Source organism: Homarus americanus, unplaced genomic scaffold (assembly GCF_018991925.1).
Source record: "Homarus americanus isolate GMGI-L3 unplaced genomic scaffold, GMGI_Hamer_2.0 scaffold18703, whole genome shotgun sequence".
NCBI lineage: Eukaryota > Metazoa > Arthropoda > Malacostraca > Decapoda > Nephropidae > Homarus > Homarus americanus.
The window spans coordinates 6854029-6873833 of record NW_024749779.1 but is presented as its reverse complement, the minus strand read 5'-3'; the positions used below and the strand labels follow the sequence as shown (position 1 = coordinate 6873833).

General features: G+C 39.1%; 2 protein-coding genes, 1 non-coding gene and 1 pseudogene across 4 annotated transcripts; all 4 read right to left on the bottom strand.

Moving 5' to 3' along the window:
- Positions 1-2161: 2161 nt before the first annotated feature.
- On the bottom strand, positions 2162-13550 carry LOC121853765 (neurotrophin 1-like). 2 transcript variants are annotated; one of them, XM_042348121.1, is made up of 3 exons: positions 13484-13550; positions 12402-13080; positions 2162-2558 (listed from the first exon to the last, which is right to left on the bottom strand). In XM_042348121.1, the coding sequence occupies exons 1-2, from the start codon at positions 13499-13501 to the stop codon at positions 12403-12405; spliced, it is 696 nt and encodes a 231-aa protein (XP_042204055.1). In that variant the 5' UTR covers positions 13502-13550; the 3' UTR covers positions 2162-2558; position 12402. The 2 variants fall into 2 exon arrangements, with proteins under 2 accessions (XP_042204055.1, XP_042204054.1); XM_042348120.1 differs by lacking the exon at positions 2162-2558 and having other exon boundaries at positions 12082-13080.
- Positions 2558-3898, bottom strand: LOC121853764 (protein spaetzle-like). The gene is made up of 2 exons (XM_042348118.1): positions 3800-3898; positions 2558-3252 (listed from the first exon to the last, which is right to left on the bottom strand). The coding sequence occupies exons 1-2, from the start codon at positions 3815-3817 to the stop codon at positions 2560-2562; spliced, it is 711 nt and encodes a 236-aa protein (XP_042204052.1). The 5' UTR covers positions 3818-3898; the 3' UTR covers positions 2558-2559.
- Positions 8966-9038, bottom strand: Trnak-cuu. Its single transcript has one exon. It is a non-coding gene; the product is annotated as a tRNA-Lys (tRNA).
- A 2283-nt stretch (positions 13551-15833) lies between the features above and the next one.
- Positions 15834-19433, bottom strand: LOC121853838 (annotated as a pseudogene).
- Between the last annotated feature and the right edge of the window lie 372 nt (positions 19434-19805).

Genomic DNA, 19805 nt, shown 5'->3' with positions numbered 1-19805 from the left:
TCTCCTCTGCTGTGCTTGTATTGTTAGTTCTGTTTTTCTGTGGCAAAAACCACACACCCTCATACATCCGTCCACACACACACACACGTATAAGTGTGTGTGTGGACCTTCTTTAAGGTTACATTCCCCATTACTCATCAAGCTGTCAAAGCCGCTCTTTTTCTCACCGCTCAGTGATCGTGATGCAGGGCGTGTTGGAGACGTGTGCAGGACCCACCCACTCTCTTAGTTATTGGTGTAAGGCCCCTTGCCCGAGGCCTCCCTCCAGGTCATCACCACACCTCAAGGTCATCATGTGTGAGACAATGTTGACTTAATTCTTCTTGTGATCTAACAGGAGAATCGTTGTAGAGATGATGATACTGATGGACAATAACACGGTCACTTCTCTTGTTGGAGAGAAATATGTACATCAATCGTCTCCACTTTAAGAGGAACACTGTATGTATTACTAGTCAAGTTTTTTTAAGCACGCCAGTTTCACTCTATTAGATTACCGTAGAGTAAAATGAACAGATGCGATCAAGTCTGTAAAAAGATGGTTGAACTTTAACACAGTACAGTATAGGCGCGAGCAAATAATTTACGAAGCTTTCATTTTGTTTTTGAAGAAGTTAATTTACATCTTTACTAAAGTTTTAATTAAAATTGGAAACTTTGCAGTTAATTAATGTTCTAGAAGACGCCACTATCACCCCACAACACAAATTACACTACCACTACAACACCACTATACCACCGCACCACTACCGCACCACTACAACACCACTATACCACCGCACCACTACCGCACCGCTACCACATCACTTCACCCCTTCACTTCCACACCACTGCACCTCTACCACACCACTACCACACCACTACACCACTGCACCATTACCACACCACAACGCTACACCACCGAACCACCACCATACCACCTCGCCTAAGTATTTGAAAGATAATGAAGCTTAAAAATTATTCACTTGACCAACTACGATCTTTCCATTGTCATTTTTCAACTTTTTTTTATTATATTTTATTATAAAGTTACAAAAAAATGAGAAATAATTTATTGATAATTTCGTAAGTCTTCGGGTAGGAGCTCACTGTCATGGCACTGTACACATGAACCACTATGAGGTAATGTGGGTGGCGGGTAAGTAATGTGGGTGGCGGGCAGGTAAGGTGGGTGGCAGGTAGGTAAGGTGGGGGCAGGTAAGGTGGGTGGCGGGTGAGGTAAGGTGGGTGGCAGGTAGGTAAGGTGGGTGGCGGGTAGGTAAGGTGGGTGGCGGGCAGGTAAGGTGGGTGGCGGTACAAATTGGTAGTGTAGGGAGAGCGCAGGAGGCAGGGGAGGGAGGAAAAGGTGATGTGAGAGTAGAAGGGAGGAAAGACAGAGGGTAGGAGAGGGAAAGAGAGGCAAGAGGCGAAGTGAGGAAAATTGGGAAGAGGAGGAAAAGGTGATGAGAGAGTAAATACAAGATAGAAAAAAAGGGAGAGGCAAGGGACGGAGAGAGGGAGGCGAGGGAGGGGCACATTAATGGAACAGCATCAATGACACACAGAGAGAGAGAGAGAGAGAGAGAGAGAGAGAGAGAGAGAGAGAGAGAGAGAGAGAGAGATTAATGACGTGGTTATCCAATACAAGCATATATCTCTATCAAGTACTAATATCCCCCCCTCCCTCCTCCCTTCTCTTCAACACCTTATTGTAGTGTTTCGGTCTTGGTAACTTTGTTGTACAGTTAGTGAGTTCTTAGTTCCTACTGTGGCTCTAAAACAAAACAGGTAATTATATTAACTCTTGAGGCGAGTTATGTAGGAGGGTAACATTACTGTATACTGTTGCTCATCGTGTCCCCCCCCCAAAAAAAAATATATATAATATACAAAGTGATAAAATGAAGTAATACTTATAATAATAATAATAATAATAATAATAATAATAATAATAATAATAATAATAATAATAATAATAATAAACGTAAGCTATGTGTATTGTATAAAAGAGAGTATCCGCACGTTAGTCTGTTCTCTATAATACTTTTAACCAACTAATACTACTCCTGTACATGCATTCCATATAGTGAAGATCATTAAGCTGTAAGAGACAAAGGTTCCCATCAGTAAGATATAAACTATATGAGTGCTTCAAACATTTATTAACAAAATATATAACTTTATATAAAAACAATAATGTGCATATAACTAAGAAATATATAAAGAGCTATTATACCAACCAATTAAATTCATGTAACAAAGAATTATATATGTTTATTCTTATATGGTGATAATAATGAGTCTTATATGGTGATAACACTGAGTCTTATGCGATGGTAACTGAGACTTATATCATGATAACCTACAACATATCTATTAGTATGACAAATTGGATGACTAGAGAACTGCTTTCTTCACGTAGAGTATTGTTGTTATTGTCATACTAGGGAGGAGTGGGTGCTACAGGGAATCACCGACCATGTAATATACTACACAGTGAGAGAAGAAGATTCACAAAACATTCATAGAAACGTAGACCAGATTCTTGTTTCTTCGGGGCGAGAAGCTTTACTGTTGGCCTTAGTGGTCGATGGTGTAGGCGCCCAGCAGACAGGCACAGCTGGCGGGCAGCTTGAAGGTCTCGATGGCGAAGGGGAAGTACTGATCATAGGGGTCGTAGACGAGGAAGCGGTGGTAGATGGACTTCTGCAGGCACTTGGACTCATAACACTCAGGAACCAGGGGGCAGGCGTCGCCGGAGGTCAGGCACTCCTCGATACGGGTGGTCTGGGTAAAGGTTTCGTAATGAGCCTCGATGTCGTTGACAATAACACGCCATTTATCGTCGGTGTTCTGAGCACGCAGAGGCCTGATGTAGGCAGTCTCTGAGGGGCAGAGGTAAGTTTCCTCCTCCAGAGTCTCAGGTCGATCAACAGAGTCTTTAGTATTAATGGTAGGAACGTCAGCGTAGAGAGCACTGAACTTTGGAAAGTGGGTTTTAATAGCTTGTTTGATATTGTCTTCAGGGTAGTCGTCGTCCTCAAGGCACCAGGTGGCATTGGTGTTGGCGGCGCAGACGGGGACCTCGGGCTCTGGCGTGTAGGGTGGTGGAGGGTGGGGGTGGATGGAGTGAGGTGGATGGTAAGGGGAATATTGGGGATAGGTAGAGTGTGGTGAGGGATAAGGCTGGGGTCGGGCACCACTGTAGACGACGTGAGAGCTGACGTGAGAGGTTATGTCAGCCATAGCCACGGCTACAGCTGACATTACGATCTGAAAGATTACAGTTGTTATAATGAGGTGTAACGAAATAATGTGACTACTAACAAAACGACACAGAAATATATAAGTGTTGACTTAGTCATATTTTAATGAAAAAATGACTTAGACGCATTATACCGTTATAGTAATAGCTACCAGGTAAGTAAATACTAAGGGAAAGACTATATTGTATATAATTATTATAGATAAATAAGGAGAACATTAATCATATTGAACATGTAGTTCGTCCTTTAAGAAACTCGATGAAAACATATTTGAAATACATACTGTACATTATACTGTACATATCGCGTCAGGAGCCTCGCCGAGATTGTTATTACGAACATCGGTATAAATTAACATTCATAAAGCACAGTGTATGTATGTTTGTTCGTCTGTTCATTAAACGCGGCGAAGCTTTTGAAGATAGAGAACTGAAGTTTGGCTAATCTTTACATCAGCAAACTTTACCTAAATATGATCAGGTGAAATTAGGTTACGTTACGTTACATTAGGTTAGACTAATTTTGTCGAGTTATTAAGGTATTTACTGTCTCACCAAGCATCTCATCGCCATGTTCTCCTCGGGTGTGGTACTCGACTCCTCTGGGTGTGAACACTAACTGTGCTGGTGGTCGAGGGAACTCACGAATATATACCATCTCACAGCTGACGCTCACTGGCATCACGTATACCAATATAGCCCCAACGTCTGACATTTGTGGGGAGCTGCCTTCTGGTGTCTGCCCTTCCCCTCTATCTCTAACTCTCTCTCTCTGGCAAAATCCTCCCCACCTCCTTTTCTCTAGCAAAAACTCAACCTCTTTTGTTTTAATTAAATTTGACAAATTCCTTTCTGGAAGACTGTCTTAAGAGATGATTTCAGGGCTCATAGGTGGTATGATACTGGTTTTGTTGTGCTGTGTGTGTGTGTGTGTGTGTGTGTGTGTGTACAATGTGTGTGTGTGTGTGTGTGTGTGTGTGTGTGTGTGTGTGTGTGTGTGTGTGTGTGTGTGTGATACTAAATGAAAATATTTGGAAAAAAGTAGTTATTTTGATATCTGCTTTGATTAAACTGATCATCTCTCAATGAGTCTGTCTGAATGTCAAAATTGATCATGTATCAGCTGACAACACTTTCCTTGCCTTGGTCTACTTGACTGACGACAAATAATAAACTGTGGAATCCACTCGGCAAAAATCAACCTTTATGAAAATTCGTCAATGAAGAGGTTGCTTTCCTTCTTCAACAACAATGACATACTGTACTGTAAGTCCTTTAAGAACTTAAGTTAATGACGTTATGTTTGATAATGAAACGATAATAAAAAACAAGATATTTTAAGAAGGACTTCAGGTAAAATTGTATCTTTCAAGAATTAATTTAACAAACACGAAGGATTATAACATATTTGTCAAGTCTCCTCTTTTATTTATATATTTTTTTATTTATTTTTTATTTAAGAATCAGGATTTTTTTTTTGGTAATAAAGACAATAAAACTATACACACGGCGGAAGGATCTATGAGCATCCAGGAAATTACAAAAACTCTTCTCTGAAAACTTGATGAATGATAAGACTAATTTATCAAGAAGAAATGGACACCATAAGAAATCTTGCTCCAAAATTTCTCTCCTGTCACGTAAGACAATAAAAGTGAGTAGAGGTAATCATTGTGTAATAAAAGGTTACAAGTGCCTGTATTAGGGCTGTGTACTTTTACTTCTTGCCTTAAGATCGAGCAGATGGTCCTGTGGGTGAGAATACCAGGCACTATCTGTGGGCGGGCTACTCTGTCATATGTCAAGACTGAGGTATTAAAAGTCAATCCAGGGACTTTCTGAAACACCGTCAATTTTGAGGAACCGATACTGTAGTCCTTCATTTGCATACCAGATGTTAATTCTTGCGACAGGTTTATTGTGTAATTAAGAATATCATAAACCAGAAGGTAAGAATGAGAAGAGATATAAATTAGAGAGTTAATGAAGATAATGAATAATCCCTGCTTAATCTTTTAAACTTGAAACATTGGTCACAAGACTCTAAAAAAGGGGTTCTCAACCAGGGGGGAATTCCCCCCAGGGGGGGAATTCAGGTTTTCAGGGGGGGGGGGGGGGGGGGAAACTGATTCGGGAGCAAGAGATATGTTCGATGAGAAATCAATCACAGAATTTTGGCCCTTGATGTGCGATTCCTACCCAAAAGTGGCAGAAAGAGCTATCCGTGTCTTGCTTCCGTTTGTGTCGACATATCTTTGTGAGTCAGGCTTTTCAACTCAGTTGCAAATTAAAACGAAGCAACGTAGTAGATTAGAGGTAGAAAATGACCTGCGTTGTGCCCTTTCAAACACTCCTCCGCGTATTCCAGAATTGGCGAAGAAAAAACAATCACAGGTTTCTCATTGACTGTAATCTTCATCTGAATAAAATTAATTACAAATTTACAATATCCTGGTATTCTATTGAACTTTTTGTTTATTGCATTATGCTTCAGTTTGGTCTGTTAAGTAATTCGTTATAAATATAAAAAACTATTTTCTTTTATTCAAGTTTTATAAATCCATCAACATTTTCAATTGGCATTTAATTTGTAAAACTCCACTTTAAAAATAATCCATGTAAAATTGTAAATGTATATGTACTAATATGGAAAAAATAAAGGATTTTCAGTATTATATGCATATTATTTGGAATGCACTTTTTGAGGCAGACAATCTTGGAAAGGAGGGGGGAATGACATTCTGACATATGGTGCAAGGGGTGCATGGGGCAAACAAGGTTGAGAACCACTGCTCTAAAACAACCACCAGAAGCGTTGGTTCTCAAACTCGACTGATTTTATAACGTGATATTAAGCTAAACCAAATACCACATCACTTCACAGTATAAATCTCAGGTTATTGAAATTATTGAGGCATGAACCGACACTTGGACAGACAGACAGACAGACAGACGGATTGACGAACAGAAAGTTTAAATCAGAAAACGGAAGAGAGAGGAGGGTAACATTCTTAAACAAAGACTACTATAAAGTGAAAAAGACAAGAATGACAACAAAGAATTATAAAAAAGAGAAATATTACATTACTGTATAATGATATGGGATTAGTTCTGGCTATTGAAGTTACGATTATCACTATACAACCTTCCTTATGATGCACTTACTATCATACCACAACTGATATAATTTAATAAAACCCTAACGATATCACATGAGGCAAGTATAATGAAAGTCAAAAAAATAAGGTAAAAATTAATGTGTCTGTCCTCATTTAGTACGTGAGAGGACCCATAAGAATGACAATGTAATTTACACTAACCACTGGGAGAAGGATAACCAGACCACCTACAGTATTCTTATAAAATGTATTGATCTTTTGATGACCCTAATTTTTATAATGATTTTATATAATGTCCTAACTGTTAGCACAATTCCGAGTACAGTACATACTGTATATAGTTGCTAGTCCAGGCACAAGTTCAAGTGCACGCACAAGTTCAAGTACACACACAAGTTCAAGTACACGCACAATTTCAAGAACACACGCACACAAGTTCAAGTACACACACAGGTTCAAGTCCAATTACATTCAGTTACAGAGTTAGGTGCAAGTGCAGGTCCAAGCACAAGTACAGAATCTATAAATATAAGTACACGCACAAGTACAAGTACAGGTTCAAATACAGGAATAGTTACCACAATAATTGGTAGAATCATCGGTAAAAGTACAGTTTAATTGTAGTTTAAAGTACAAATACTGTTATAAGTTCAAATATACGAGTGTAAGACTAAGTAAGTGTCAGGGTAATACAAATAAAATGAGAGTTATTATACTAACTGACAAAACATCAAGAAAATACAAATTCAATTACAAATACAGATATCGTAGTACAGAAATTGAAAGGAACATCAAGTCAGATACAGTGCCTTCCATAGAGTAACAATAATCAAACAGTGATGGCTTATCTTACATACAATAGAAAAGCATTTACAATAAGTCTGTGATTTTTTTTTAACCCATATGCACTTTAGAAAATATAAAATTATCTTTTTTAGCCGTCTACTCTCTCTTGCATGTTGAATGAGCTATAAATATTATGTTTTATAGGTAAAAGGTGTCATTTGGGCGGCTTTCTGTAATATTAACTCAAACGCCGCCACTCTTGACTTTCTCCTAAACCTACCTCGTGTACCAGCCAGTCATCGTGAATATAAACAAACCCCAATGCGTCTGTGTGAATACCTAATTAGGATAATACTTTAGTTCGAAAATAATATTGTTAATGATATTTGATTCAGGTTTTAATTGGTACTGAAGGAATTATGTTAGCTTATCAATTTCGTTTCATAACAGTACCCGTACAAGCAGTGAAAAGCGCTTGTGTTTCTCTTTACCCCTCAAGAACATGCATATGAAAAACTATACTTCAGAACAAAACCATATATTTCAGTTGGTTATACTGGTATTGTGTCATGGTATTAGCGTTAGTATCGTTATTGGCAAACTCTCATAACGAAGACCTAATGATTTCATGTTAATTGAGGTGGGGTAAAACTTTTTAGGTACAGCCTAAAAAAAATGTCGATCACTGGCGCTATGACTAAATAACTACAGCCACATACTTGGGTTGGTTATGTTAATGGTGTGCGTCTCGTGGTTGTCTCGACATTTATCAGTCATGCTAGCGTTTTAAGGTTACTTTGATGACTAATAATGAGGTTTTAATGAGGTTTTCTCTGGCTCTGCTCTCTCCTGTGGCTCTTCCTGTTATTGCTGCGGATGAGGTAAGTAAATTAGCGCAGAGAAATACTATTTTTTCTAGTAGTGAATGGTCAGTTGCGTAAAATGTCCCAGTCTTCATGATTTTGTGCAATTTGAAAGACGATATCTGAGAATTCCTGTATACTAGCACAAATGGTCATACCTTTAATGATGAGGTATTTCTACAGCTGCAGTATTATAGCTCTCTCTCTCTCTCTGCTTTTTCTCTTGTCCATGAATATATATGGAATAATCTCCTTCACACTACTATTTTTCATCAAGTGTAAGAAGCCGACGCTAACCACTTTACTGTGTCCCCTGCCTACTGTCCACACACTTTACACAATTGATCTCTCAGTTCGTACTCAGTATCTTTCACAACGTGTGTGGTAAGTGTGGACTCAGGTTTTTCGGCTTCCACGCGGACACCACAGAAACAAACTTTCTCGTACTGCCTCTAGACATCCTATAATTAGAAGCGAAGAAGTAGAATGTAAATCTTCTTATGACCCTAACTGCTTTCAACTGATCGTAAATCGATTTAACTTCCAGAATCTAAATTCCTTCCAAACTATGACACGCAATATTTCAAAGTGAACACCAAACGATATCACAGAAATAATACTATATACTAGTCCCTTTGTCCAGTATCATATAATGTTCTCGTTTCGATTTGGTTTGAGCATTTGGATGACAGGATCAGTGTTATAACTTGTACCTTTATAAGTAAGATTTTTATGTACTGTATAGTACATCTTTGTAGCAGTAGCGACGCATGTCTTTGGCACCAATATTTCTACTGTTGCCTTCTTAAACAGCAGCTAACAAGCAGTATTTGGGACCCACAGTGCTGTAGACTTAAGAGATTCATTGCTCGGTAACCAGACACAATTAGTTGTTCATCATGCCAGCGATGCGTGCGCCATTCTGTACCACCAACATCCCTAAAATTAGCATTCGCCCAACGTGGGACTCGAACCCACGACCCTACGATTAAGAGTCTCGTGCTCTACCGACTGAACAAGCCGGGCTCTTACGTTGTCTTAGGCCAGGGCCTAAAATTTTCCCAAACCTAAGTAGGATTTTATAAAAGGTCTATGTCTGTGGGATGAATCAGTGTTAGGAGTCGGTCAATTGTATGATTATTGAAGGATTTACACTAAGGCAACAGGCACAAATTTCAACAGAAATTTATACTTAGTACATAGCATAATGTGCAGTACAATGCACATAAGGTAAGTTTGTGATGCCAGATCACACCTCCAGATGTCTTGATTGAAAATAAAATCTTGGACAACCAATATTTGTCTTTCAAGTCATTATGTGATGGTGAAAATTTTTAACAATCATTCTTTTTGTCACATAGAATGAATATACAATGCATATGAAAAGTAACTGATGCATTTGTAATATAAAAGATGTTCGAACTACTTTTAAAATGATGCATTGATACGTGAGAATAAAACAGATAACCATAGTTGTTAAAAGGTACGCCATACATAGTGGCAGTATGACATGACTTAATGGTTACTAAGAATATACTGTAATCGGTATGAAAGCAACAGGTTGACAATTATTCATCTGCTTTTAGCGTGTGACTGCATGTGATCCCAGGTATTTACAGTCTGGTTGTTGCAGGTTAGTAGCCTGCAGATGTCTATGCATGTTATTTCATTGACAAGACGTGCAGTTTGGCTGCTTGTAGGATAGCACACACTTGCAACAACTCTAACACAGCCTCTGCTGCAGGTTGCGTGCGCTTCCTCTCCATTACGCGATCGTCTTGGTTATCTGTCGCCCATCCTCACCCCTGTGGGCTTCTTACAGAGGGTTGGTAGTTGGCACGAGTACAAGCATAAAGATGCAGCCTTTACATAGTGGAAGCCGACAGGACTCAACTTGTCTTCCTATGATACAGAAGAGCCCCTAGTGCAAATCATTCACCTGTTTAGTGATTGCTGTTGGCGTATACACGTGGTAAGTGAACTGTTGTATATTCAAAAAAAGCAGAAGAGATACTTCCCACAACTCTCTAAGTTAGCTAAAGTTCTCCTGGTATGTGCTCTCTTTCTTTATGAGCTTAAGGATACCTACCTCCTCACAACCTGCGAATAAATTCACAATGTCGCAGCATGTGGAAGCATACATCCCAACCAAGGCATCATAGATACTGTGTCCCACTGAACCTGCCACTTTGCCTATGTCAATAAACATTGCGCGGTTGTGTCCCACACTTCAGGTACATGGAACAGGGAATATCTTCTTAAAAGGCAAACATTCAATGACGGACGTGACTCGGATGTTCCCGCCTGCGCCGCTCTCAGCTTCAAGCACTATTGTCTTAAAGATGACGAATACCCCGCAGACCAAATCAAGCGCGCGGCTGTTTACCACTATGAAAAGGTCCTCTCTCTCTCTATGCTGAAGTGGCTGACCTTGACACTGAACTCTCCGTTAACTTTTCAGAGCCTTAAAAGGAACAAATATACCTCTGTCCATCCAACTTCTCTTACGCCAAGCTTCTCCGTGCCCAGAACACCAACAACGAATGGCGCATCGTCGTCAACAACGTTAGGGTATATTACATTACTCTCACCCAAGGTCAATATTGACCTTGCTCTCAGCCAGACCACCCGTATCGAGGAGTGCCAGACTGCCGGCGACGCCTGCCCCCCTGGTGCCTGTGTGTTACGAGTCCAAGTGTCTGCAGAAGTCCATCTACCACCGCTTCCTCGTCTAATACTCCTGTGATCAGTACTTCCCCTTCGCCATCGAGACCTTCAGCTGCCCGCCAGCTGTGCCTGTCTGCTGGGCGCCTACACCATCGACCACTAAGCTGGGCGCCTACACGTCGTCCACTAAGCTGGGTGCCTACACCATTTAATATTAAGACCAATACACCACAAATCTTCCAAAGGTATCAAGAAATAATCTAATAAGTATCTTATAACCAGATGTTTCAGGTGGAAGTGTCTGAGGCGACAGTGCGGCTCACGACCTGCCAAACACTCAACTGATATCACCGCACAGTACGTAAAGAAAGCAGTGCTCTCGTGTTTTTGTTATAATGCACATTGTTTATATTATAAAGAGATGAATAAGTGTATCATCATTGTAATATATTCTTACCTACAGCTCTCACATCTGCAACACTATTTTGGTTATATAAAGTTTGTATAATACGTTGTTTATTCTTTGTAGTCGAAAATGTTTGAATAATAGTAAGGTGAGGCACAAATAAAATCCCGAATTACAATTGTTTTTTTTCTTTTATGGCAAAGTGAACTAATTCAATGGCTGACTGATCTGATTTAAGCTATCCCCAAAACATTTTTATTCATTGTATTTGATGAAACAAAAATAATTAAATTTAATTAACCTCTAAAAACATGTGTATTTATTCTATCATCTAAAGTCATTGAAAATTTTCACGTGTATAAGATAAGTTTCCCTTGATCCCGACATCATTAAATCCTCTCTGGACCTTCACTAAAGAGGTTTCGAATTCACTTAACCAAACTTATCGAGTTGGTAAATAATAACACGAGTTGTGCCTTTTGTGTGTATGATTTTGATGCCTTATTACTATTAGTGTCAATGATATTATTATTATTATTATTATTATTATTATTATTATTATTATTATTATTATAATTATCATTATTATTATTATTATTATTATTATTATTATTATTATTATTATTATTATTATTATTATTATTATTATTATTACCAATGTAATTATCAATATTGCTGTTACTGTTTTAAAACTAATCTTAAAACAAAAGATAGCTGTAAAAGAAAGATCTATAAAAATGTTACTTATATTAACTTAGTGATCGCGACAGTAAGCTTAAACTATATACTTGTGTTGCTAGTATACGAAAGTTACCTAGAGAGGGTGAAGGCAGCACTACGAAGCTGAAAGACTAAAGGTTTAATGTTTTGGTTTACTCCTAGGACAGATTGTGGTTGTATGTCATTTAAAACTTAAGGATTAGTTTGTCGGTTTAAAGTTACTATAGCTAGACATGTCTAGACATCATTACAATAATATCTGGGAATAATATAAGCAAGATTTATATAATTTTTCTTTATTACACCATCAGAATGCAAGAGCTGAAGTTTACAAAAATATTGGTCATAAATTCGATATAATCTCATTCTACGTATATCACAGCGAGATGACTAGAGAACTGCTTTCTTCACGTTGGCAGATGATGAGTTACATGCCAGGGACGATGGCTACTGCAGCAGCAGTGTTACCGCCACAGGGAACCACCCGCTCGTGCTCTTAGACTACAGAGGTTGCAAAACTAAGATTCACAAGGTGTTCTTATACAAAGGTCCGATTTACATTTTCTTCAGTGGTGAGAGATTTGTGGTGTGTTGGCCTTAGTGGTCGATGGTGTAGGCGCCCAGCAGACAGGCACAGCTGGCGGGCAGCTTGAAGGTCTCGATAGCGAAAGGGAAGTACTGATCATAGGAGTCGTAGACGAGGAAGCGGTGGTAGATGGACTTCTGCAGGCACTTAGACTCGTAACACTCAGGAACCAGGGGGCAGGCGTCGCCGGAGGTCAGGCACTCCTCGACACGGGTGGTCTGGGTGAGAGTTTGGTAATGAGTCTCAATATTGTTGACAATGACGCGCCACTTGCCATCGGTGTTCTGGGCACGGAGAGGCCTGACGTAGGCAGTCTCTGAGGGACAGAGATAAGTCTCCTCCTCAAGGGTGTTGGGACGTTCGACGGAGAGCTCAGTGTTGAGGTCAGCTACGTCAGCGTACAGGTCAATAACCTTGGAGAAATGGTAATCTACAGCGTGCTTGATCTCGTAGGTGGGGTACTCGGTGTCCTCGAGGCACCAGGGTTTAGTGGTGTTGGCAGCGCAGGCGGGGACGGCGGGTTCATGGTGACCATAGGATGGTTGAGGATGATAGGATGGTTGAGGTTGATAGGAAGGTTGTGGGTGGTATGAAGGCTGAGGATGGGACTGTGAGGCACTGTGAGAGACATGGGAGCTGACATGAGAAGTTCTGTCAGCCATGGAGACGGCCACAACCGCAAACGACACCTGTCAATGTAACAGGAAATTGATTTAAATACATAAGTTTCCAAAGGCGTTCTTTGATATAAGTAAGTGTAATATTCATATCAGTTGGCAGTTAAATCACAACTGTGTAACAAAATATAAATCCTATTTTAGTTTAATAAACATAATATAAGTGTTGTTCCCTGTTCATTTGTAAGCTACATCTATCAAATTCCCGCAATAAATGTTCAAATCAATAAGATTTTTTTAATATGGTCGGGTGTTGTTGTACTCTTTCATTAATGAGCTTCAAGAAGCGTTGGAATTTATTGATGAAAAAATTTCCAGATGGTCATAAGAAGGTAAGGATAAATAGTGGTATTTACTAAGATATCATTAGAAAAGAAAAATCACCACTACTAGTGTTTACCATACACGAACTCACCACAAATCTCATAGCCATGATCCCTCAGCTTCAGCTCTCGACTCCTTCAGGTGTGGACAGTGAGTGTGCTGGAGAGAAGGGCTCCTGCGTTTATATACCAGAGCCAGGTGACGGGGGCCTGGGTGACCTATGGTTGGTAAACACGGGAAGATCCTCCCATATAGTAAACGGCAGATCCACCTCGTTTGTGTGTCTCACCCCTGGTTACTGTGGTTAGGACACCCGTTCCTCGGTTATTGCGGCTATATTCAGTTGTATGGACGCTTCTGATATTGCGAACACAATCTCTGATGGACGTTAAGACGAACCCGGGTGTCTTTGGTATAGGCGTCAGTATTTCAGATCTTAGTGTATGGATTTTCTAGCTGTGAAGAATGTATTGATTTTGATGGACGGAAGATCCCAGGGTGAGGACACACCCCGTTACTGTGACCATCATCGGTGGCCCCCGGCTACACCTTTGCTGGATGGGACTATCATATAAGGAAAACACAGCACCTTTTTTACGAGTGTAGTGTATGTTCTCATACACTTCCTGTACATCATTCGGGTAGTATATATTACGAATTATTATAAAACATTAATACGTTTCCAATAATAATAATAATAATAATAATAATAATAATAATAATAATAATAATAATAATAATAATAATAATAACGCTGAATAAGGATAAACGCGAATTAGCGAAAAATTCTATGCATTTCTTTATTTTGGAAAATTCTGACTGGCCATAGACGATATTGTAGTCAACAAAATATATTCATTGTATTTGATGAAACAAAAATAATTAAATTTAATTAACCTCTAAAACATGTGTATTTATTCTATCATCTAAAGTCATTGAAAATTCTCAATGTGGTATAAGATAAGTTTCCCTTGATCCCGACACATCATTAATCCTCTGGACCTTTCACTAAAAGAGGTTTCGAATTACTAACCAAACTTTATCGAGTTTAGTAAATAATAACACGAGCGTGCCTTTTTGTGTGTATGATTTGATGCCTTATTACTATTAGTGTCAATGATATTATTATTATTATTATTATTATTATTTATTATTATTATTATTATTATTATTAATATTATTATTATTATTATTATTATTATCATTATTATTATTATTAATATTATACATTATTATTATTATTATTATTATTATTATTATTATTATTATTATTATTATTATTATTATTATTATTATTATCATTATTATTATTATTATTATTATTATTATTATTATTATTATTATTATTATTATTATTATTATTATTATTATTACCAATGTAATTATCAATATTGCTGTTACTGTTTTAAAACTAATCTTAAAACAAAAGATAGCTGTAAAAGAAAGATCTATAAAAATGTTACTTATATTAACTTAGTGATCGCGACAGTAAGCTTAAACTATATACTTGTGTTGCTAGTATACGAAAGTTACCTAGAGAGGGTGAAGGCAGCACTACGAAGCTGAAAGACTAAAGGTTTAATGTTTTGGTTTACTCCTAGGACAGATTGTGGTTGTATGTCATTTAAAACTTAAGGATTAGTTTGTCGGTTTAAAGTTACTATAGCTAGACATGTCTAGACATCATTACAATAATATCTGGGAATAATATAAGCAAGATTTATATAATTTTTCTTTATTACACCATCAGAATGCAAGAGCTGAAGTTTACAAAAATATTGGTCATAAATTCGATATAATCTCATTCTACGTATATCACAGCGAGATGACTAGAGAACTGCTTTCTTCACGTTGGCAGATGATGAGTTACATGCCAGGGACGATGGCTACTGCAGCAGCAGTGTTACCGCCACAGGGAACCACCCGCTCGTGCTCTTAGACTACAGAGTTGCAAACTAAGATTCACAAGGTGTTCTTATAAAAGGTCCGATTTACATTTTCTTCAGTGGTGAGAGATTTAGGTGTGTTGGCCTTAGTGGTCGATGGTGTAGGCGCCCAGCAGACAGGCACAGCTGGCGGGCAGCAGAAGCGTCTCTGATAGCGAAAAGGAAGTACTGATCATAGAGTCGTAGACGAGGAAGCGGTGTAGATGACTTCTGCAGGCACTAGGACTCGTAACACTCAGGAAACCAGGCAGGCGTCGCTGAGGTCAGGCACCCTCGACACGGGTGGTCTGGGTGAGAGTTTGGTAATGAGTCTCAACTATTGTTGACAATGACGCGCCACTTGCCATCGTGTTTGGACACGGAGAGGCCTGACGTAGGCAGTTCTTGAGGGGCAGAGATATGTCTCCTCTCAAGGGTGTTGGGACGTTCGACGGAGAGCCCAGTGTTGAGGCAGTTACGTCAGCGTACAGGTCAATAACCTGGAGAAATGGTAATCTACAGCGTGCTTGATCTCGTAGGTGGGTACTCGGTGTCCTCGAGGCACCAGGGTTTAGTGGTGTTGGCAGCAGGCGGGGACGGCGGGTTCATGGTGACCATAGGATGGTTGAGGATGATAGGATGGTTGAGGTTGATAGGAAGGTTGTGGGTGGTATGAAGGCTGAGGATGGGACTGTGAGGCACTGTGAGAGACATGGGAGCTGACATGAAGTTCTGGTCAGCCATGGAGACGGCCACAACTGCAAACGACACCTGTCAATGTAACAGGAAATTGATTTAAATACATAAAGTTTCCAAAGGCGTTCTTGATATAAGTAAGTGTAATATCTATATCAGTTGGCAGTTAAATCACAACTGTGTAACAAAATATAAATCCTATTTTAGTTTAATAAACATAATATAAGTGTTGTTCCCTTCATTTGTAAGCTATCATTCATCAAATTCCTGCAATAAATGTTCAAATCAATAAGATTTTTTAATATGGTCGGTGTTGTTGTACTTTTTCATTAATGAGCTCAAGAAGCGTTGGAATTTATTGATGAAAAAATTTCCAGATGGTCATAAGAAGGTAAGATAAATAGTGGTATTTACTAAGATATCATTAGAAAAGAAAAATCACCACTACTATGTTTACCATACACGAACTCACCACAAATTCATAGCCATGATCCTCAGCTTCAGCTCTGACCTTCCAGGTGTGGACAGAGTGCTGGAGAGAAGGGCCTGCGTTTATATACCAGAGCCAGGTGACGGGGCCTGGGTGACCTATGGTTGGTAAACACGGGAAGATCCTCCCATATAGTAAACGGAGATCCAATTCGTTTGTGTGTCTCACCCTGGTTACTGTGGTTAGACACCCGTTCCTCGGTTATTGCGGCTATATTCAGTTGTATGGACGCTTGATATTGCGAACACAATCTCTGATGGACGTTAAGACGAACCCGTGTCTTTTGGTATAGGCGCTCAGTATTTCAGATCTTAGTGTATGGATTTTCTAGCTGTGAAGAATGTATTGATTTTGATGGACGGAAGATCCCAGGTGAGGACACACCCTGTTACTGTGACCATCATCGGTGGCCCCCGGCTACACCTTTGCTGGATGGGACTATCATATAAGGAAAACACAGCACCTTTTTACGAGTGTAGTGTATGTTCTCATACACTTCTGTACATCATTCGGGTAGTATATATTACGAATTATTATAAAACATTAATACGTTTCAAATAATAATAATAATAATAATAATAATAATAATAATAATAATAATAATAATAATAATAATAACGCTGAATAAGGATAAACGCGAATTAGCGAAAAATTCTATGCATTTCTTTATTTTGGAAAATTCTGACTGGCCATAGACGATATTGTAGTCAACAAAATATATTCATTGTATTTGATGAAACAAAAATAATTAAATTTAATTAACCTCTAAAAACATGTGTATTTATTCTATCATCTAAAGTCATTGAAAATTCTCACGTGTATAAGATAAGTTTCCCTTGATCCCGACATCATTAAATCCTCTCTGGACCTTCACTAAAGAGGTTTCGAATTCACTTAACCAAACTTATCGAGTTGGTAAATAATAACACGAGTTGTGCCTTTTGTGTGTATGATTTTGATGCCTTATTACTATTAGTGTCAATGATATTATTATTATTATTATTATTATTATTATTATTATTATTATTATTATTATAATTATCATTATTATTATTATTATTATTATTATTATTATTATTATTATTATTATTATTATTATTATTATTATTATTATTACCAATGTAATTATCAATATTGCTGTTACTGTTTTAAAACTAATCTTAAAACAAAAGATAGCTGTAAAAGAAAGATCTATAAAAATGTTACTTATATTAACTTAGTGATCGCGACAGTAAGCTTAAACTATATACTTGTGTTGCTAGTATACGAAAGTTACCTAGAGAGGGTGAAGGCAGCACTACGAAGCTGAAAGACTAAAGGTTTAATGTTTTGGTTTACTCCTAGGACAGATTGTGGTTGTATGTCATTTAAAACTTAAGGATTAGTTTGTCGGTTTAAAGTTACTATAGCTAGACATGTCTAGACATCATTACAATAATATCTGGGAATAATATAAGCAAGATTTATATAATTTTTCTTTATTACACCATCAGAATGCAAGAGCTGAAGTTTACAAAAATATTGGTCATAAATTCGATATAATCTCATTCTACGTATATCACAGCGAGATGACTAGAGAACTGCTTTCTTCACGTTGGCAGATGATGAGTTACATGCCAGGGACGATGGCTACTGCAGCAGCAGTGTTACCGCCACAGGGAACCACCCGCTCGTGCTCTTAGACTACAGAGGTTGCAAAACTAAGATTCACAAGGTGTTCTTATACAGCGTCCGATTTACATTTTTCTTTCAGTGGTGAGAGATTTTGTGGTGTAAGCTGGCCTTTGCGGTCGATGGTGTAGGCGCCCAGTAGACAGGCACAGCTGGCGCGTTGAAGGTCTCTTGATAGCGAAAGGGAAGTATCACCTCATAGGAGTCGAGACGAGGAAGCGGTAGATGGATCTCTGCAGGCACTTAGACTCGTAACACTCTCAGGAACCAGGGGGCAGGCGTCGCCGGAGGTCAAAGCACTCCTCGACACGGGCTGTCTGGGTGAGAGCTTGGTACGAGTTCCACTATTGCTGGACAATGACGCGCCACTTGCCATCGGTGTTCTCTGGGCACGGAGAGGCCTGTTGACGTAGGCAGTCTCTGAGGGCAGCAGAGATAAGCCCTCAAGGGTGTTGGGACGTTCGACGGAGAGCTCAGTGTTGAGGTCAGCTACGTCAGCGTACAGGTCAATAACCTTGGAGAAATGGTAATCTACAGCGTGCTTGATCTCGTAGGTGGGGTACTCGGTGTCCTCGAGGCACCAGGGTTTAGTGGTGTTGGCAGCGCAGGCGGGGACGGCGGGTTCATGGTGACCATAGGATGGTTGAGGATGATAGGATGGTTGAGGTTGATAGGAAGGTTGTGGGTGGTATGAAGGCTGAGGATGGGACTGTGAGGCACTGTGAGAGACATGGGAGCTGACATGAGAAGTTCTGTCAGCCATGGAGACGGCCACAACCGCAAACGACACCTGTCAATGTAACAGGAAATTGATTTAAATACATAAGTTTCCAAAGGCGTTCTTTGATATAAGTAAGTGTAATATTCATATCAGTTGGCAGTTAAATCACAACTGTGTAACAAAATATAAATCCTATTTTAGTTTAATAAACATAATATAAGTGTTGTTCCCTGTTCATTTGTAAGCTACATCTATCAAATTCCCGCAATAAATGTTCAAATCAATAAGATTTTTTAATATGGTCGGGTGTTGTTGTACTCTTTCATTAATGAGCTTCAAGAAGCGTTGGAATTTATTGATGAAAAAATTTCCAGATGGTCATAAGAAGGTAAGGATAAATAGTGGTATTTACTAAGATATCATTAGAAAAGAAAAATCACCACTACTAGTGTTTACCATACACGAACTCACCACAAATCTCATAGCCATGATCCCTCAGCTTCAGCTCTCGACTCCTTCAGGTGTGGACAGTGAGTGTGCTGGAGAGAAGGGCTCCTGCGTTTATATACCAGAGCCAGGTGACGGGGGCCTGGGTGACCTATGGTTGGTAAACACGGGAAGATCCTCCCATATAGTAAACGGCAGATCCACCTCGTTTGTGTGTCTCACCCCTGGTTACTGTGGTTAGGACACCCGTTCCTCGGTTATTGCGGCTATATTCAGTTGTATGGACGCTTCTGATATTGCGAACACAATCTCTGATGGACGTTAAGACGAACCCGGGTGTCTTTGGTATAGGCGTCAGTATTTCAGATCTTAGTGTATGGATTTTCTAGCTGTGAAGAATGTATTGATTTTGATGGACGGAAGATCCCAGGGTGAGGACACACCCCGTTTCTGTGACCATCAT